Below are 19,221 nucleotides of genomic sequence, written 5' to 3' on the forward strand. Positions count from 1 at the left end.
ATTTATGGGGAAAGTTGAGACATAATTGTATTATAACTATAATTTTATAGTTAGGTAATCACGCAATGCCTGGCTTGCAGCGAATGACCTAGATGTGTCATAAGCACTAGATCTGATAGTGCTTGTTATGACCAACTTAATGTACTTAAACATATATGTACTCAGATCTTTCGGCAGAATAATTATACATAGGTTTGGATGCTTCTAGCAGTCTGGAAAGGGTTTGCTTTGTACCATCTTCAAGAAAAGAGTGCGTTTTTAGTTTTTTTTGTGTGCTTGTTTCAGTGTAACTGCAATCTAGGTGAGTCTATTTTTTCGAGAACCTTTATTTGGAAGTCAATTGAAATAAGAAACTAAGAAACTGCTTCATTTTTGGAAACTTCAGTATACATCACTTAGAAATATGTTCTACCAGTGAAATGACTAGTTTTTGCCCGCGTCTGCGCGTGTTAATCGTGTCCATAATATTAGTAGGATGCCTAAAGAGATATATCAGTACAATGTTATGGACCAGTTAATAACTCAAGGAATAATAAACAACGAATAAATCTCGATTTAAATTCGCAATTAAAATGATTAAAAACCAGTTGTGTAATGTGCATTTACATACACTTTTGATTTATTTATACGGATGCCCTAGGCATAGGGCATAGAGCAAGCTAGACTTTTGTTCCTCGGTTTTAACAGAGGTTCTCAAAAGGAGGTTCTCAAATCGAGTATACTCGAAACCATAACATAAAGGGGACACTGAAAAACAGCGCTGTCAATGTTCTTAACATTGCAGCATAGGCTGAGTTGTCTCCTTTTTGTCAGGGTCGTTATGACACACTCCACATTTCTGATGCTGGTCTTCTTCGTTTGTGTAATTTTATATATATTTTGTGTAATTGTATCTATTTCTTGCTTTTGATCTGTATAATTTCTATCATTGCTGTGTTGTGCTGTCCCTGATAAATAAATAAATGTTAATTTTTCTTTGTGTAATCGTCTTAATTTGTAATTGTCATGTATTTAATGTGTTCTTTTAATAAACTTTTTATCTATCTATCTATCTAAATGTTTCTTTCTTTCTTTCTTTCTATATTTGTTTCATAACTCTATAACTCCGTGGGGTCAAACGAATGACGCGATGCTGTTTGTGTTTGATATCATTTTCATTTGGACCGATTTTAGAATTTGGACCTCTCACCGAGACGTTGGTGATCTTTTTTTCGTAAAAAATAATATGTTGAGACACTTATGACTGAAAAATCAGTGGTGGCTCAGTGGGAGCCTGGGACTTCAAAATCGATAAGTCGGGGTTCGACCGGGCGAGTGAGCAGGAAATATATTGTTTTTAAATTTATTTGCACATGTGGATAACATCACCATTGCTTAAAAGGGTGAAGGAAAACATCGTGAGGAAACCGACACGTCCGAGAATCACAAGTTCGACGACATGTGACATCTGCCAACCCGCACTTGGCCAGCGTGCTGGATTATGGCCTGAACCCTCATAGGAGGCCTGTGTCCCAGCAGTGGGAACATATATGGGCTGATGATGATGATGACTGATGACTCGCTACCGCTTAGCTTGATCTACTGCTCATTCCTTATTAGATATAAATCGTAATTTAATGAATGCGTGTAATATTAAATCATGTAACATTGTTATAAATATGATCGGTAATGGAAAAATCGCCAATTCTCAGAAATCCGCCATTGACGTAGGTAGGATATGATAAATATCCTACTAATATTATAAATACGAAAGTTTGTAAGGATGTGTGTGTGTTTGTTGCCCTTTCACGCAAAAACTACTGAACCGTTTACATTGAAATTTGGTACGTAGATAGCTGGACAACAGGAATAACATATTGACCACTTTTTATCCCGATATTCTTACGGGATACCGACTAACGCGGGTGAAACCGCGGGGCGCAGCTAGTAATATATATATGCGTGTACATAATTACAAAATCTTTACTAATATGGTGCTAGAGTTTGTTTGTTTGAATGCGCTAATCTCAGGAACTATTTGACGATTTTTATTCTTTTGCTAATGATGACCGATTGTTATCCAGGCTGTGAGTACCGCGGGCGAGTCCGGGGCGCAACGGTTGTTTTTGTTGCAATTATGGAGGTTCAATTCATGAGTTGGAGATGTGGGTTTTCATCTTCGGCTTGCAATCGGTTCAGTAGTTTTTGGGAGAAAGAGCAACAAACACACACACACATCCTTACAAACTTTCGCAATTATAATATTAGTAGGTAGTAGGATTCATTAATAATATGACTAATTGACTTTTTAAATAGTTTTTAAATTAAGCACTTCGAATGACTTTATCATTAAAAGTATGAGTAATCCTATTAAAATGCGTACATATCAGGTCCCATACATTTTTTTTTACAATTATAAAACCTCTTTTTTGACATGTCGGTAAAACTGCATATTTGTCAAAGTAAATTGAACGATGCTATGCAAATAGTAAAGTTATTTTACACTTATTACAAGGATAATACAGAACAAAACGAAGACTAGCTTCCGCCCGCGGCTTCTCTCATACTATTTCTTTTAATGACTAGATATTCATTAAGATTCGATCTGGCAGGACACAGAAGCCTGATCACCTACTTGTCTATAAAGAAAATCGATCAGTGAAACAGATCATCTGCTCCATACTCCAGGGGACACGGGACATTATTAAGCTATTAAAGATCAGATTTTGGTTTTAGTTATAGTTACATTTCCTTGTCTATAGATGGATGACATTATAATGTTAAGCCGTTGCCGCAGTGGTGGCTCAGTGGTGAGAACCTCGGACTTCAAAATCGATAAGTCGGGGTTCGAGACCGGGCGAGCGTGCAGGAAATAAATTGATTTTTCAATTTATCTGCGCATGTGGATAACATCACCACTGCTTAAACGGTGAAGGAAAACATCGTGAGGAAACCGGCATGTCCAAGAATTAAAAGTTCGACGACATGTGACATCTGCCAACCCGCACTTGGCCAGCGTGGTGGATTATGGCCTGAACCCTGAAAGGAGGCCTGTGTCCCAGCAGTGGGAACATATATGGGCTGATGATGATGATGATGATAATGTTAAGGAAACTAATTCAAAGGTGTTTTTGTGTCATCACTACCAAACAGATGTGACGATTTTAGTGAGGTTTTTTCCACTTCAAAGTTTCGACAAATCGGACATTTCTCATCTATGTTTGTAACTCAGTTATCTATATATATATAATTTATACAATTTATAATAACACATTCCACTAAAAAAATTCGCATATAAAATTCTCGTGTCACAGTGCTCCTCCGAAACGGCTGGATCGATTCTCATGAAATTTTGTGTGTATATCGTGTAGACCTGAGATCGGCCAACATCTATTTTTCATACCCCTAAATGATAAGATTCAGGCAGAACAACGTTTGCCGGGTCAGCTAGTAAATTTATAAAAATACATAAAATTGCATATAAATGTTTGTTAATGTTTAAGTTATTTACTTGTTAGTTAAATTGTTTACATCGGGTTAATTACAAATAAGAATTGTAAATAATCAATGAATAACAAATAGCTATTTAAATTACAACAAAAGAAAAAAATCAGTGTCGGAAAAAATTAGTTGCATGAAACTAGGAATTAATTTTATGTTTTTAAGGCTTGGCTGGCACTGATCTAAAAATATTAAATTAGACTAGCTGTGCCCCGCGGATTCACCCGCATAAGTCCGAATCCCGTAGGAATATCGGGATGAAAAGTTGCCCATATGTTATTCCAGTTGTTCAGCTATCTTCGTACTTACTTCATTGTAATCGGTTCAGTAGTTTTTGCGTGAAAGAGCAACACACATCCTTACAAACTAAACTAGTTATAATGGTATTGCCCATGAGATAACTTTATTTGTACCTGTATCAATTTATCATAATTAGCTGTACCACAGATAACATAATATTCGATTGAACCTTTACCAAATCCCACATGATCACAGGATATATATATATGTTCGCATTAATTTAGATTATTACTACATTTTTTTACTTTTATTACTATGTTTTTTGAAGTGAAAACTTCTTTAGGCGCGTTGAGCGTTTTGGTAGAGGGTAAAATCCTCGGTTCGCGTCACCGACATGCTAATGATAATAGTATATCTATAGCTATGGAGAGCCAGACTAGCGCACGCGCAGTAGCCTGTGTACACGTATACACTAATACATCGACTATTCCTGACTGTATTATGTGCGCGTACATAAAAAATTTCATATAATTTTTGCATATAGTTTTAATTACTCTCAACTGAATAGTTCCGTTTTCACTTCTATCGGCTGTCCCACGACTGCTACTGTTTTTTTTGTGTAAAATATAATTAATACAAAATATTGTTGGCACTTAAATAGCTGTTAGCTGCAGGCTATGAAATATTATTATAGTCTACTATATAAAAATAAGTCGGGTTTTCCTTCCCGACGCTATAACTCCAGAACGCACGAACCGATTTCCACGGTTTTGCATTCGTTGGAAAGGTCTCGGGCGCCGTGAGGTTTATGGCAAAGAAAATTCAGGAAAAAATTCTGCAGATAAGCGGGAAAGTCATTTTTCACATACAACCATCTGGTGGCGAAACGGAGTTCGCCGGGTTTGCTAGTTGTCTATAATTATGACAGCACTAAGCCTTTGTTTGTAAATTTATAAAAATTTCCATCCATGTCACCCGTGTATGTCATGTTGGTGATTGAATGTAATAAATAAATAAATATTATCCCTACTAATATTATAATGCGAAAGTAACTCTGTCTGTCTGTCTGTTACGCTTTGACGCCTAAACCACTGAACCGATTTTGATGAAATTTTGTATGACGATAGAACTGAACTTGGGAAAGGACATAGGATTATTGCAAAAAAAAGTGAATAAGGGGTTGAAATAATGGATGAAAGTTTGTATGGAAGTTCCGTATTGTCAAATATAAAATCATGTAAGATTCTTTTACACCTAAACCACTTAACCAATATTGACAAATAGTCCAGACCTTGGGAAAACCTATAGGCTACTCCTCACCATGTCGCGCGATATAACCGAATTCCACGCAGGCGAAGCCGCGGGTGGAAAGCTAGTAGGCTATACATATTTTTCGTTTTAACAACTAAAAATCGAAGCAGTTTTAATTTATTTTTGGGACTCGATAACTCTGTGGGATGAACCCATTGACGTGATTCTTTCTATGTTTGATAGGGAATTGTTTTTATTTGGACCAATTTTAGATTTTGAAGTGTTTATTGCAGAAACTAAGTATATATGCTGTGGTGTGTGGATATTTTATGGCATAGCAATAATTGCATAAGGAACCATTATTATGTATACATATTACCTATGTATTAAAATGTAATATTGACTTGTTTGGTCAAGAGTAACTATAGAGTTTGTTGCTGGCTCTTCTCTGTAACTGCTTCCCGAACCGGTGGTAATATAACTGTGTTATGACGATTCAAAAGTGCTTTTATAAGAAGTCTAATTGAATAAATATTATATATGTATATATAATAAATCTTTATTTAGTAGGTTTTTACATTATTGTAACAGTGGATTGTGGCTCAGGCCCTCTTGCTAGGTAATGCCTGTGTTAAGAGGAAATTGAAAAAACAGTGTTTGAGTTTTAAGTGGCTTCTGCTTTAAACTGATAGTGTAATTAAATAAATACTGATTGTTTCAGACATGGCGGTGACAACGTTAAAAGAGGGTAACGACATCACGTTCAGTGATATGGTGGATGAAATGGATTTTGGAGAGTCGGAAATAGAGAAAGCATTTTCCGGCGCGACCGTTCTGCTGACGGGAGGCACGGGATTTCTGGGGAAGCTTCTCATAGAAAAACTTCTGAGGTAAGTGTATGTTATGTTTATGTAATCTAGGCAATTAAGAGATTGACACACGAAAACAAACAAATTTTGAGATATTTTGAAAATATAGAAAAAAATTCGGTCACAAGGATCTCTGAACCGTAGCAACGCTCAGCCTCTCTTCTACTCTTTCGGTTTCATGTGCCTAAGGGACACCCCACGCCATCTATTGAGATGATCAACAACCTCAACTAATATAAAACACTAGCGGTCCGTCCCGGCTTTGCCCGAGCTACATATATAGCCTATAACCTTCCTTCCTCAATAAATAGGTTATCTAACACTGTAAGAATTTGAGAAATTTTGAAAGAATAGAAAAAATTTGATCACGAGGCAGGATTCGAACCTGCGTATCTTGCCTAACCGTAGCAACGCCTAAATTTTTCTATTCTTTCAAAATTTCTCATTTATAAAGCATTTCAATGCTATAAAACTAAAAATTAAACTGTAAGAATTTTTCAAATCGGTCCAGTAGTGCCTGAGATTAGTGCCTTCAAACAAACAAACAAACTCTTCAGCTTTATAAAATTAATATAGATTATTTAGATTGTAATATTGTATCCATGGAACGCGGCCTTTGTTGTTTTTATTTTTAGTTTTATAGCAATGAAATGCTTAATATGGAATTTAATTATATTATTGGAAACAAATAATGGTTATTTATACTTGCCCGCGAGCGATTGCCACCGCTCATATGTTGTATAAATCAATTTATGTAAAATATTTGTACGCCTGTATGGGTAGCTATTTTAAAGGAAGAAAGAAAGAAAGAAGATAGTAAAAGTTTTACATATAGGCATTCTTTTTACCAGGATATATAGTTATATAAACTGCTTAGTACCCGGATGACCGAGCTTGGCTCGGTATTTTTTTTTTTATAAATTGTGTTTTTTGGAAATTATATTTGTGTATAATAATAATATTATTCGCCAATAGATGTCAGGAAGAGTCATAATAAATTGGGACTACTCAAACGCCTCCTATTTGTTAAAAAAGTAAGTTTAAGTCGATAAAACACGAATGTGACATTTTCTAAAAAAGATTCCTAGCTAGATCGATTTATCGCCCCCGAAACCTCCTATATACTAAATTTCATGAAAATCGTTGGAGCCGATTCCGAGATTCCAATTATATATATATATACAAGAATTGCTCGTTTAAAGATATAAGATATATCTTTAAGTTAAGCATAAAATACATTAAACTAATATAATAAACGTTACACACAACCACGCATCCAACACATGCATAACTTATTGTTTATAACATACGACTGGGCGACGTCCTCTGAATTCTAAAACACAACCGTTCTTATAGACACAAAATTGCAAACAACAAACATATAAATAGCCACATGTCTACACTAATTATCTATCTATAATCAGGTCACATTATTCCCCACTATGGGACATATCTATGAAGACACCACATAGGCCCATGAAGGTCAGGCGATAACCCAGCACGCTGGTGAACAAATGTCACATGTCCAACTCTTTGTATCTTGACGGTATTCATGCTGTTTTCCTTCACCGATTGCTGTAGTGGTGATGAAGTTATCATATAGTATATAGAGGATATGTTTGTGCTTTCAACCGACTTCAGAAAAAGGAGACGGCTATGAATTCAACTGTATTGGTACAGATTAATAAGTTGGTATTAGTTTTATGCTTATTATCTTATAACTTTTGACTGAGTGTAACAATTTTTATGATTCTGTTTTATTTGAAAGCTGCAAAGTGGTTCCTGTTACATTTTTCTGGCTGTAGTTAAATGAGGGTAGTAGTTAAAATAAGTAAGTTCTGACAATTTGAAGGTGCGTTAGATTTTGTTAAGGAATAATTATTGGATGTATGTATGTAATGTATTTACACAAAAACTACTGGATGGAATTGACAAATTCGTTCACCTGTAGACAGCTGCATCTTCACTGTGTGACATAGGCTATATGTACCACGGGCGAAGCCGGGGCGAACTGCTAGTGTGCAGATAAATAAAACATACTGTATTATTTATTATGTTTAGGTTTTTAGAATCAGCTTAATGTATTTTTAATTGTATTGTTTATATTTTATAACATAAGAATTATGTACATATATATACATACATAATATATTTTGCGATCTAGAATATTCATGCATATGTTGTGTAATTATCTTTTATTTGATTAGCTTTCCGCTGGTGGCTTCATCCTACTAATATTATAAATGCGAAAGTTTGTAAGGATTTGTGTGTGTTTATTGCTCTTTCACGCAAAAACTACTGAACCGCAGGCGCAGCTAGTATATAATGTTAGTGTGATAGATATAATTTATAATATAACATATATAAACCTTAATAACCCTTCAAGTTTTGTAAGTGAATACTTATTTACTTAGAGGAAGTCGATTAAATTGACCTCAATATTTATCGAAAGCTATATTCATTGCTAAATGTCAACGAACTCATATGCCTACTTGAGTGAATTATTTTTTAACCGACTTAAAAAAAGATGGTGGTCCGCTATTCAGCTGATTTTGTGATTGTTATCTCATAACTTTTTACTGGGTGCAATGATTTTGATGATTTTTTCTTTATTTGAAAGCTGGTAACTTCCGTATCGTTCCATTCAAACTTGGTCTAGTTCGGACATTTTATGGTGGTTTAATTTTTCTTTTATTTTATATATTTTTTATAAATTATTTTTATATATTAGCATTCTGCAATGTCTCTATACGATTATATACTAACTAGCTGCACCCCGCGGTTTCACCCGCGTAATTCTGTATCCAGTAGGAATATCGGGATGAAAAGTTGCCTATATGTTATTCCAATTGTCCAGCTGTATACGTATCAAATTTCATTGCAATCGATTCATTAGTTATTGCGTGAAAGAGCAACAAACCTAACATACAAATACATCCATCCTCACAAACTTTCGCATTTATAATATTAGTAGGAATTCTGACAGTTAGACTAGAGAGTGACATAGGCCATTTCTTGCGATGAAACATTAAATTCCTGGGGATTTCCTGTGGCTTCGCGGGCGAAGCCACGGGCGAAGGCTAGCGTAAGTAGGACGGTAGGAAGTAAGATCTACTAACCGAATGTTCGCAAGGGTCACACAACACCTGCAAGCTTAATCGCACTATGCTATAACCGACCTGCCTTGGCCCTGAACAAAATCTTATACCTTTAAACGAGCAATTCTTGTATATATAATTGGAATCTCGGAATCGGCTCCAACGATTTTCATGAAATTTAGTATACAGGGGGTTTCGGGGGCGATAAATCGATCTAACTAGGAATCTTTTTTAGAAAATGTCATATTCGTGTTTTATTCGTGTTTTTTTTCCTGACATCTATTGGTGAATAATAATACTATTTTGCTTCGTAGATAGCTGGACAACTGAAATAACACATAGGCACTTTTTATGCCGATATTCCTACGGGATACGGACTTACGCGGTTTCAACCGCGGGTCACAGCTAGTAAGGTTATAAACTTGAATTTATGTAATCTCTACATCTATATACTTAATTAAAAATTTAATGCCATTAATAATGTGTTAGAAACACAAACATTAATAACAATATAAAAACATTAATAATGTGTTAGTTTTTTATAAGTAATTAAGTGTTGAAAAATGATTTCCCACGGGACGGTTAGCACCCATTATATTGTATACAAAAACCTCTTCATTGTACTAGCTGTAACCCGCGGCGTCGCTCGCGTGGTACCTGGGTATAAATACCATAATAACTAGTTTATTTTTATGTAAAATATGTTGCACAACTTTGTCTATTATTTATTTAAATTATGATAAAAAAAATATTTGAGCTATTTCTCCTACTAATCCTACTAATATCCTCTTCCTACTAATCCTACTAATATTATAAATGCGAAAGTTTGTAAGGATGTGAGTGTGTTTGTTGCTCTTTCACGCAAAAACTACTGAACCGATTGCAATGAAATTTGGTACGTAGATAGCTGGACAACTGGAATAACATATAGGCAACTTTTTATCCCGATATTCCTACGGGATACGGACTTACACGGGTTAAACCGCGGGGCGCAGCTAGTTATTCATATTTCGCTTCTTTTACCTTTGCCCGCGGTTGACTGGTAGAGATCACTGCACAGTGCTAAGGCAGCCGATTATACTATATGTTTTCTTTCTCATGTACAATAAAGAGTTAAACATAAAACAAACAATTAAAATCTTAATAAGTTAAAAGAAACATTTTATAACTAATTAAAAGGGGCGGTGTTTAGCACGTGTAGGAATTACTAGCTGTAGCCCGCGGCGTCTCTCGCTTGGTACCCGGGTGATAAGGCTTTGTGCTAATCCAGACTATAATCTATCTCTGTACCAAATTTCATATAGATACGACAAGCTGTTCCCGCGTGAAAGAGTAACTAACATACATACATTCATCCATCTATCCATACTTACAAACTCTCGCGTTTATATTGTTGTAACTAGCTTTCGCCCGCGGCATCGCACGCGTTTAATTTGGGGTTTATAGTAGTTTAATAGATGCTATTGTAAATATAAACCTTTCTCTTGAACCACTCTATCTATTTAAAAAAACCCCATCAAAATCCGTTGCATAGTTTTAAAGATTTAAGCATACATAGGGACATGGGGACAGAGAAAGCGACTTCGTTTTATACTATGTAGTGCTGGATAAAATTAAATACTTACAAAAAAAATTATCTATTAGACATTGAACCTACGCGTTATAAAATTCAGGGTTATTGTCTATGAGTTAAGGCTAAATCTATACATCTAGGAACATACAAAGAAGTCTAAATTTTCCATATTTAAACACGACCGTAAAGACCCTTACTATGGTCAAAGGCCATATTAACCTTCTTCCATATAAGGTAGCTTATAAGACTCGGAAACAAGATACGTGGCGAGGGACGCTAAGAGATAATCCGTTTTATACATTTAACTAGATTTTGCCCGCGACTTCGCATGCGTTAAATTCGGAGGTTAATTATACATATAAACCTCTTGAATCACTCTATTTATTAAAACTTATCAAACATCGTTATGTACTTTTGCATCTAAGCATGCATACATAGGGAAAGAAGCGACTGCTTTATATTATACTAGCTGCGCCCCGCGGTTTCACCCGCGTAAGTCCGTATCCCGCAGGATAAAATTTGCCTATATATATGTTTTTCCAGTTGTCCAAAGTTTGTAAGGATGTGTGTGTGTTTGTTTCTCTTTCACGAAAAAACTACTGAACCGATTGCAATGAAATTTGGTACTTAGACAGATGGAGAACTGGAATAAAATATAGGCAACTTTTTATCCCGATATTCCTACGGGATACAGGCTTACGCGGGTGAAACCGCGGGGCGCAGCTAGTGTATCGTAATGTTATTATATGTGTGTTTATATTATTATTAAACTAAGAGACAGGAAAAAACCCACGAACTATTTTTAGATCAACGATGATTCACGATTATTTTATTCACAGACACACAAAGCTATTATAATTACACGTCAAGTAGAAGCTTATTTTATATAAAATATGAATCATGCTTAAAACTTCAATTTTTTGTTAGTACGTCGTAGTTTTATAATTAACGACTACGGATTTTGAATTTATTGTATTTGCTATGTTTATATTTAAATATCACAATGTGTATGCTCTTTAAATTATTCGTTTGGAATCTTTTGTGTCGCGAGTCCGACTCGCACTTGACCGTTTTGTTTGTTTGTTTGTTTGTTTTTTACGATTTATATCAAAGAACTCGACTGATTTCGAAAATCGTTAACAAATAGAAAGCTAAAATTTTTACCGTTTAGCAAGTCTCTGATTAAATGACAGAAATGTTTTTAGTATTTTTATCTATCTGTCTGTGTGTTTGTACGTGCATTACACAAATACTGATTTTGCGGTTTTCAGCAAGTATTGCTTCCATTTTGCGTGATATTGCACTAGCTGTTAACCGCAGCTTCACCCGTGTGGTCAAATTTCATGGTACAAACTTTCATCCCCTATTTTATCCCCCTGGGGGTAGAATTTATCGAAATCCTATCTTAGTGGATGTCTACATCATATCATCTATCTATTCGCCAAATTTCAGCCCGATCGGTCCTACATTTTGGGCTGTGCGTTGATAGATCAAACTCGAATTCAAGTAATTCAAACATTTATTTATTCAATTAGACTTCCTATAGAAGCACTTTTGAATCGTCATAACACAGTTATAACATTTACCACCGGTTCGGAAGGCAGTTACAGAGAAGAGCCTTCAACTAACTCTGTAGTTGCTTTCTTCGAAACAAGCCAATAATTTTAATACATAGGTAATATGTATACATAAAAAATGTATACTTAATAATGGCTTCAAAGAACTGTGCTGTGGTTCTGATCCAAAGATAATACCATGGATCATGGTCAGTTGCCTTCGTGTTTAATAAAGATTTACTCACGTCACGGACGCGGTCTCGGGAAAGTTCCAAGCTGCTATATAAGTTGCGTCAAGCAGATTTAAGTTATTCACGAGGGAAACCCCATTCTACGATGCAGAATCTGTATTTTTCCGATGTAATAATACAGTATTTCGTTTTAAGAACAAGAAATACAAGTTAATAAGATGGAATTCACTTAATTTACTTTACTCTTAACAATAACTTTTTGGATTATATATTTGGATTATATATCAATACACATATTCCGTCTAAAATGTAGACAATTTATTTTAAAGCGCCAACAATCTTCGATGCGTCTGTAACGAAACTTTTCTATAATATTTGCAAGAACGTAACTGGTTATAGTTCATCATTAATTATATTCATATTGTTCTATTTAGTATACATGCTATATCTGACTTTATTTTTTGTATTATTTTATTTACTTTATTTATTTATGTGTATTAGTGATCCACTATGTATTTATTTACTCTTTTATTTATATATACATATTATAATACAGGGCTACTGATGTCGAATGGGTACCACTGAAAATCAGAGCTGAGGCGTTAAGCCTCAGGTTTCCTGAGTGGCATCCCTTTTTGGCACACGCAGCCACACATCATTGTTAAGTGTAAATTTTTATTTTTTTTTTCCTCTTATATATATTTTTTTATTGTACGCTTCTGTTTTTTTCTGTTTGATCTGTTGTGTGTGTGTATGTCTGTGTCAAATAAATATTTTTTCTTTCTTTCTTTCTTTCTAATGTAGAAAAGATTAATCATTAATCTTTATAGCTTGTTAGTCCAAAGCTATGCAGAAATCATCCTTGAACAGAAGCAATTGGGATAGATAATTTTGGCACGGAGAGGGAATCTTGGATTATACTGACGCATTTTGATGTGGTGCATAGTCGAGCACGCTTCGGCACGAATAGAGCCAGCTCGCACCAAGCAAGTACCACACCCCCAGAAAACAGGCGCTAAATACCATACTGCTTTCGTTCGGTGAAGGGGAGCTGGAGGCCCAACTCCTTTTCCTTACTCTTCCCAGTCTTCCTGTATTCCTCTCGTCGATCCTTTCTTCATCTCTTTCTAATTTGAAGACAGCAATCCGTTCACGGGCGGTGGTAGCGCTTACCATCAGGCGGCCCACCAAGCACAATTAAGACGAGATCAGCCATTTCTCTACACTCTAGTTAATAAGGTTTTATTTTTTCAATTCATATTCTTTATTTGTAATTTAATTAAGACTATAGGTTACAAAATTTATGAACGTATTAAATTGCTTCTTTACCGTCTGCAAATTCAGAGATATACTGGTTTTAGAATTTTTTTATCCTGGCATATTCATTAAAGATAATTGGAAACTATTATTAAATTATTGCATTGTCATCGGTCCTTGATACTTATGCATAGTTTCATATTAATCAGACTTCTGGAAATATGTAAATATTATGCTCAGAGATACATACAACCTAAGTGATAAACGCATGTTAATAAATGACATAATTAGGCCTGCAACTGAATGTAATAACATTGATTCTCAGTGTAATCCTAGGTACAATATTTAAGTAATATTTTAGTATAAAATCCTTTGCATGTTGGGGTCAATAGCCATTATATACGATGTTTAGAAGTCTCTGTACATATAACTGTCCTCTTAATTTGATTTATTTAGCAAGTAGAACTAACGTTACTCTGCTTCATGTGAAAAATCGTTAACTAGTTGTGGCACACGGTGTTACTTGCATTTCTTATGGTGTAGTGGCTTTCTCGCTCTATAATGTGATCGTATATGGATTACTAGATACGGTGAAGATGTAACTATCTATTGATGTAAGTATTTTTAAAATTGGTCAAGCAGTTTTTGAGTTTACACGATTTATATAAACCTTTTTGGCTGTATAAAAACTATTGCCCGTGCTTTGCGGTAGAGGCCACGTCGTGTTTACTAACTGTTCGCCCCGGCTTCGTCCGTACATATAAAGCCTATGTCACACAGTGAAGTGGCAGCTTTCTAATGGTGAAAGAATCGTTTAAATCAGTCCAGTAGTTTATGTGTGAAAACGTTACAAACATACAAAATAAAAAAGTTTCCTTTTTATAATATTAGTGTACATGAATAAGTAATATGTTTGTTTGTCCTTCTTTGACGTAGCAACGGAGCAGTTGTTTGATATGATTGTTGTGTTTTACATATAAATTCATCAAGCGAAGCGACAGGGTCAAGCTAGTATATAAACAAAAATGCTCATAGTCCTTCGTAGTTGGTTAAAAAAATTGTTTACGTTACGCCAGTTGTAAAAAACTCCAATGAACGTAAATATTGATTTTAACCGCGCGCGTAAATAGGTGTAGTGTTAGCTCAAAAGGTACAGTCAACAAATGTTTGTTTGTTTGAGCCTGTTTATTAACCGACTTGCCTAAAATAACGGATTCTCGAGTAGTCATTTTATTAAATACCTGTAAATATAAGTACTTATTATATCTTATACTAGCTGCGCACCGCGGTTTCACCCGCGTAAGTCCGTATCCCTTAGTAAGATCGGGATAAAAATTTACCTTTAAGTTAATCCAGTTGTCCAGCTGTCTACGTACCAAATTTCATTGCAATCGGTTCAGCAGTTTTTGCGTGACAGAGCAACAAACACACATACATCCTTACAAACTTTCGCATTTATAATATTAGTAGGATTACTAATTTAACGCGTGCGAAGCCGCGAGCAAAAGCTTGTTATTCAAATAATGCAATTAAATTTGAGTCCACGTCCGCGGCCGCTGTTACCCAACTCCGAAAGGACGTATGCGATGATAATTCTAATCACTTTGGTGATAAATGACTCTCAAATCCTTGTTTGAATGATGATAGAACTGATCTACACTAATATTATAAAGAGGAAGAATTTGTTTTTTTGTTTGTTAGTTTGTAATGGATAAACTCAAAAACTACTGGACCGATAATTAAAATTCTTTCACCGTTAGATAGCTGCAACTTCGCTGAGTGACATAGGCTATATATGTACCACGGGCGAAGCCGGGGCGAACAGCTGGTGGAAATAATAAAAGGCGTTTTAAGTATTTTAAATTAACTTCCATTGAGCATATTATTATGTTATTTATAATTGGGCAATAAACTTTAATAACATATATTTATTTAAATCGATAATTACTTGCTATAAATTTCAATAAGTTTAAGTTAATATTACTGATTTGTATTTAGCGTCACCTGTATGTTTGTATGTAATCAACTCCTTTAGACGATTTTGACCCACTCGAAACGGATAGATTGAATTCAAACTCCGTACACTTATCGCGGATCGGTGACAATACAATAACTTCATGAGTTTATCTTATCCTGATTAGAATCGTCAGGAAGCTGGATAACATAATTTATTTCCTTACGCATTAGTTATTAGAACATGCGAGATCTTTTCTTTGAGTCTATAATTAAAATGTTTTTAAAATTTAATTTATTTAACAGCTGCACAGATATATAAATGCTCGCTTGGTAAATGATGGTAACTCATAATCGTTTTAACCAATATTGATATCACCTTGAAATTGTCAGACAACCACTAGACCAAATATAAATAGAATCACAAAAAATTCATAAAAAATGGTTGCCTGTAAAGTCGGTTTTACGGGCGAAGATTTTACGTGACAACGTCTTTTTCTCGGTAGAATGTTAATTGATATGAATATTATTAAATTGCACAATAGGAACAAGGAATTGAATGAAAATAAGAATTGCACAAATTTTAACTATAGAAAATATATTTTGTTTACTAAAAAGACAGAGACAGAGACACAAGCACGCGCCGATTCAATGCGCCTAATTCTCTAGTGCTGCGCGCGCGGCGGACCGATCATAGTTCGGTGACTCATCGTAACGTTACCGGGCGTTACACTTTTTCATGAGTGACTCCGAGCCGCAACCTAATTTAACACGTTGTCACGTCAAAATCAAAAAAATAGGTATAAGTATGAGTTATGAGTCAAATTGATTAGCTTTTTTGAAGTCGGTTGATAAGGTATTATGTAGATTTAAAATGTAAAATTGAGGTTTTTTTTTTTTTTATGTCATAGCGGGCAGCTGAGCTGGTGGTTCGCCTGATGGTAAGCGATCACCACCGCCCATAACCATTCTGTTGATGTTATTTTAAAAGAGTTACTACAGAGTTTGTTGCCGTCTCTTCTCTGTAACTGCCTCCCAAACCGGTGGTAAATGTTATAACTGTGTTATGACGATTTAAAAGTGCTTCTATAGGAAGTCTAGTTGAATAAATAAATGTTTGAGTTTAAAAGACACTAGCTCAACTATACTTAGTATCTATTACAATGTTCAAACAATAATAGATAAATAGTCTCCATTATTATAGCATGTATGTGAGAAGTTGTAAAAAGGACTGTTTATTTCTCAAGTGCTAATGACAAGTCTCTAGGAATGTTGTACTTAACTTCATTCAAATGTTATTTTTATGTCGCGGCAACCGAGCTGGTGGTTCGGCTGATGGTAAGCGATCCCCGCCCGTGAACAGAGCAGAGGTAGTGCCTATGCGTATGCGTTGCTTGCTTTTAGGCGTAAGAGGTAAGGAAAATATCTACGACAGGAGTAGACTGGAAAGGGTGAGGAAAAGGAAAAGGGTATGGACCTCCGGCTCCCCCAATCACCGTACGAAACAAAGTAGCATGCTACTATTTCACGCCGGTTGTCTGCGGGGGTGTGGTACTTCCCCGGTGCGAGCTGGCCCACATCGTGCCGATGCGTGCTCGACTCCCACATTCAAAACGTATTCAAGATATAAGATATTACATAAGATATTTTTGTCAGATTTGATCTGGTAAAAAATATCGCTCAAATGCGACTCGATTGCTGCCGGGTGCCGTATAAAATATCCGACCCTACCTAAAGAGCAGATACACAAAGAACGGTCACCCATCCAATTTGTGACCGCGCCAAACGTCGCTTAACCTCAGTTTTTTATTACTTGTTATTATAGGAAAATTACAACAGTATCAATAACACATTTTACGGAGAGACGGACAGCGAAACTTTTTGTAATAGCCAATTGGATTTTTTCCGTTTTACTCGAGTGTTTATGGGCGGTGGTGGCCACTTAACATTAGGTGGCCCATCTGCTTCTTTGCTTGCTGTCATGGTATACACGCACGACTGAAAACACAACACCCTTTTGTGCGGTCGCGTAAATCAATACAATAACAACAAGTGGACGACAGAGTATAACAAAACGTGTTTTAATAATCATATATGAATGTCATTTATGAGATGAAAAAGTCGGAAGCCTCGCTGGCTATTGGCGATGCGCAAACATCTTTAAATGCGAGTCATTATAAGATTGACGTCAATAAAAATTTGGGAATATTCCGCTTAAATTATTCACGTGTTAAATTCGGAGTACTTTAATAAATTTTATTATAACTTACATAAACCATCCTCTTGAATCGCTCTATAAAAAAATACATCGATCCGTTGTGTAGTTTTAAAGATCTAAGCATACATACATAGAAACAGACGCGGGATGGGACTTTGCTTTATACTATATAGTGACCAAGCGATACATCACAACATAATACTGTCCTTGCCCTGCAGTTTTACTCACGTCATGATGTTATACATCTTAAAGCATTCCTCCATTATTGGATTATTTAATTATGAAATTTTTTTGAAATCGGACCAGTAGTATCTGAGATAATCGCGTTCAAAGAAACTCTTCAGCTTAATATATTTCGTATAGACATATCTAAACCAATTCTCTATCCTATCATCGTACATATATTACAAACTAGCTGCGCCCCGCGGTTTCCGCGTAAGTCCGTATCCTGTCGGAATATCGGGATAAAGCCTATTTGTTATTCCAGTTGTCCAGCTATCTACGTACTAAATTTCACTGCAAACGGTTCATTTGTTTTTGCGTGAAAGAATAACACACATACACATACATGCAGCCTCACAAACTTTCGCATTTATAATATTAGTAGGTTGGGATAAGATAGACTACATTATAAATTAGTCTATTGCTTGCCGCTGTCGGCGTGGTAAAACTAATTTCATGGTACAAAATACCATCCCCTGTTTTATGCCCGTAGGGGAAGAATTTATCAAAATCTTCCCCTACGGACTTTTTAAACGAATCCATATATCTAAGTGGTTATCTGTAAGCCAAATTTTAACCCGATTAGTCCAGTAGTTTACGCTGTGTTGATAGTTCAAGTCAGTCATCTAATTGTTTTTCTCTCTCACAACGATTCGGGTACACGCGAGTGACGTCACGGCTTCCAGCAGTTTCTCTAAAATCCTCGTCCAGTCTACTCGACTGGCCGGTAAGCCGTAAGGCCCCAATAGAATGATATTGGAAAGTTGTATATATGCCTCTGTAGCGAGCATTTCGCTAGCGCGATTCAGAAATGTAACGCTTCAATTAATTATTTACTCTAGTGCTAACCGAGCTAACCTACCTCAATAGGTAACTGTTTAGACAGAGGAAGATCCTGAGGGATAATCTTTTTCTTCTTCTCTTAATTAATGGCTCCACCCAATAAATAGGGACTCCGCCAATGTCCAGTATATAAGGGACAGACAGGACTCAAATTTCAGACAGATAGACTAATACAGTTGTTGAAATTAACATTTGGATATCGGTGGAAACAATAATTTAGATCCACTTGGAGCAGCTAAAACAAACACAAAACAATACAAGTTATATAATATAGTATACAAAAATATGGTTTATAAACATAATAAGAAGTTAGAATTTTATTTTATTAAACGTTATAATTTAGATAATTTATTAACAAATTTGGTTGGTACCAAAGACAACAGACACTTAAAATTTATGGGACGAGGAATAATCCACCACGCCATGTGTGGATTGACAGATGTCACATGTCCATGTCCAAATTCCTGGAC

The 19,221-nt window shown here is 35.5% G+C and overlaps 1 protein-coding gene across 1 annotated transcript in view; it reads left to right on the forward strand.

Moving 5' to 3' along the window:
- The window catches only part of LOC119838163 (fatty acyl-CoA reductase wat-like), a 44,746-nt gene that overhangs the window by 7,044 nt on the left and 18,481 nt on the right, over window positions 1-19,221 (forward strand). The window contains exon 2 of the mRNA XM_038364006.1: window positions 5,693-5,861. Coding sequence (XP_038219934.1) covers window positions 5,695-5,861 — 167 coding nt within the window. The 5' untranslated portion in view covers window positions 5,693-5,694. The remainder of the gene's footprint in view (window positions 1-5,692; window positions 5,862-19,221) is intronic.

Source organism: Zerene cesonia, unplaced genomic scaffold (assembly GCF_012273895.1).
Source record: "Zerene cesonia ecotype Mississippi unplaced genomic scaffold, Zerene_cesonia_1.1 Zces_u001, whole genome shotgun sequence".
Classification (NCBI taxonomy): domain Eukaryota; kingdom Metazoa; phylum Arthropoda; class Insecta; order Lepidoptera; family Pieridae; genus Zerene; species Zerene cesonia.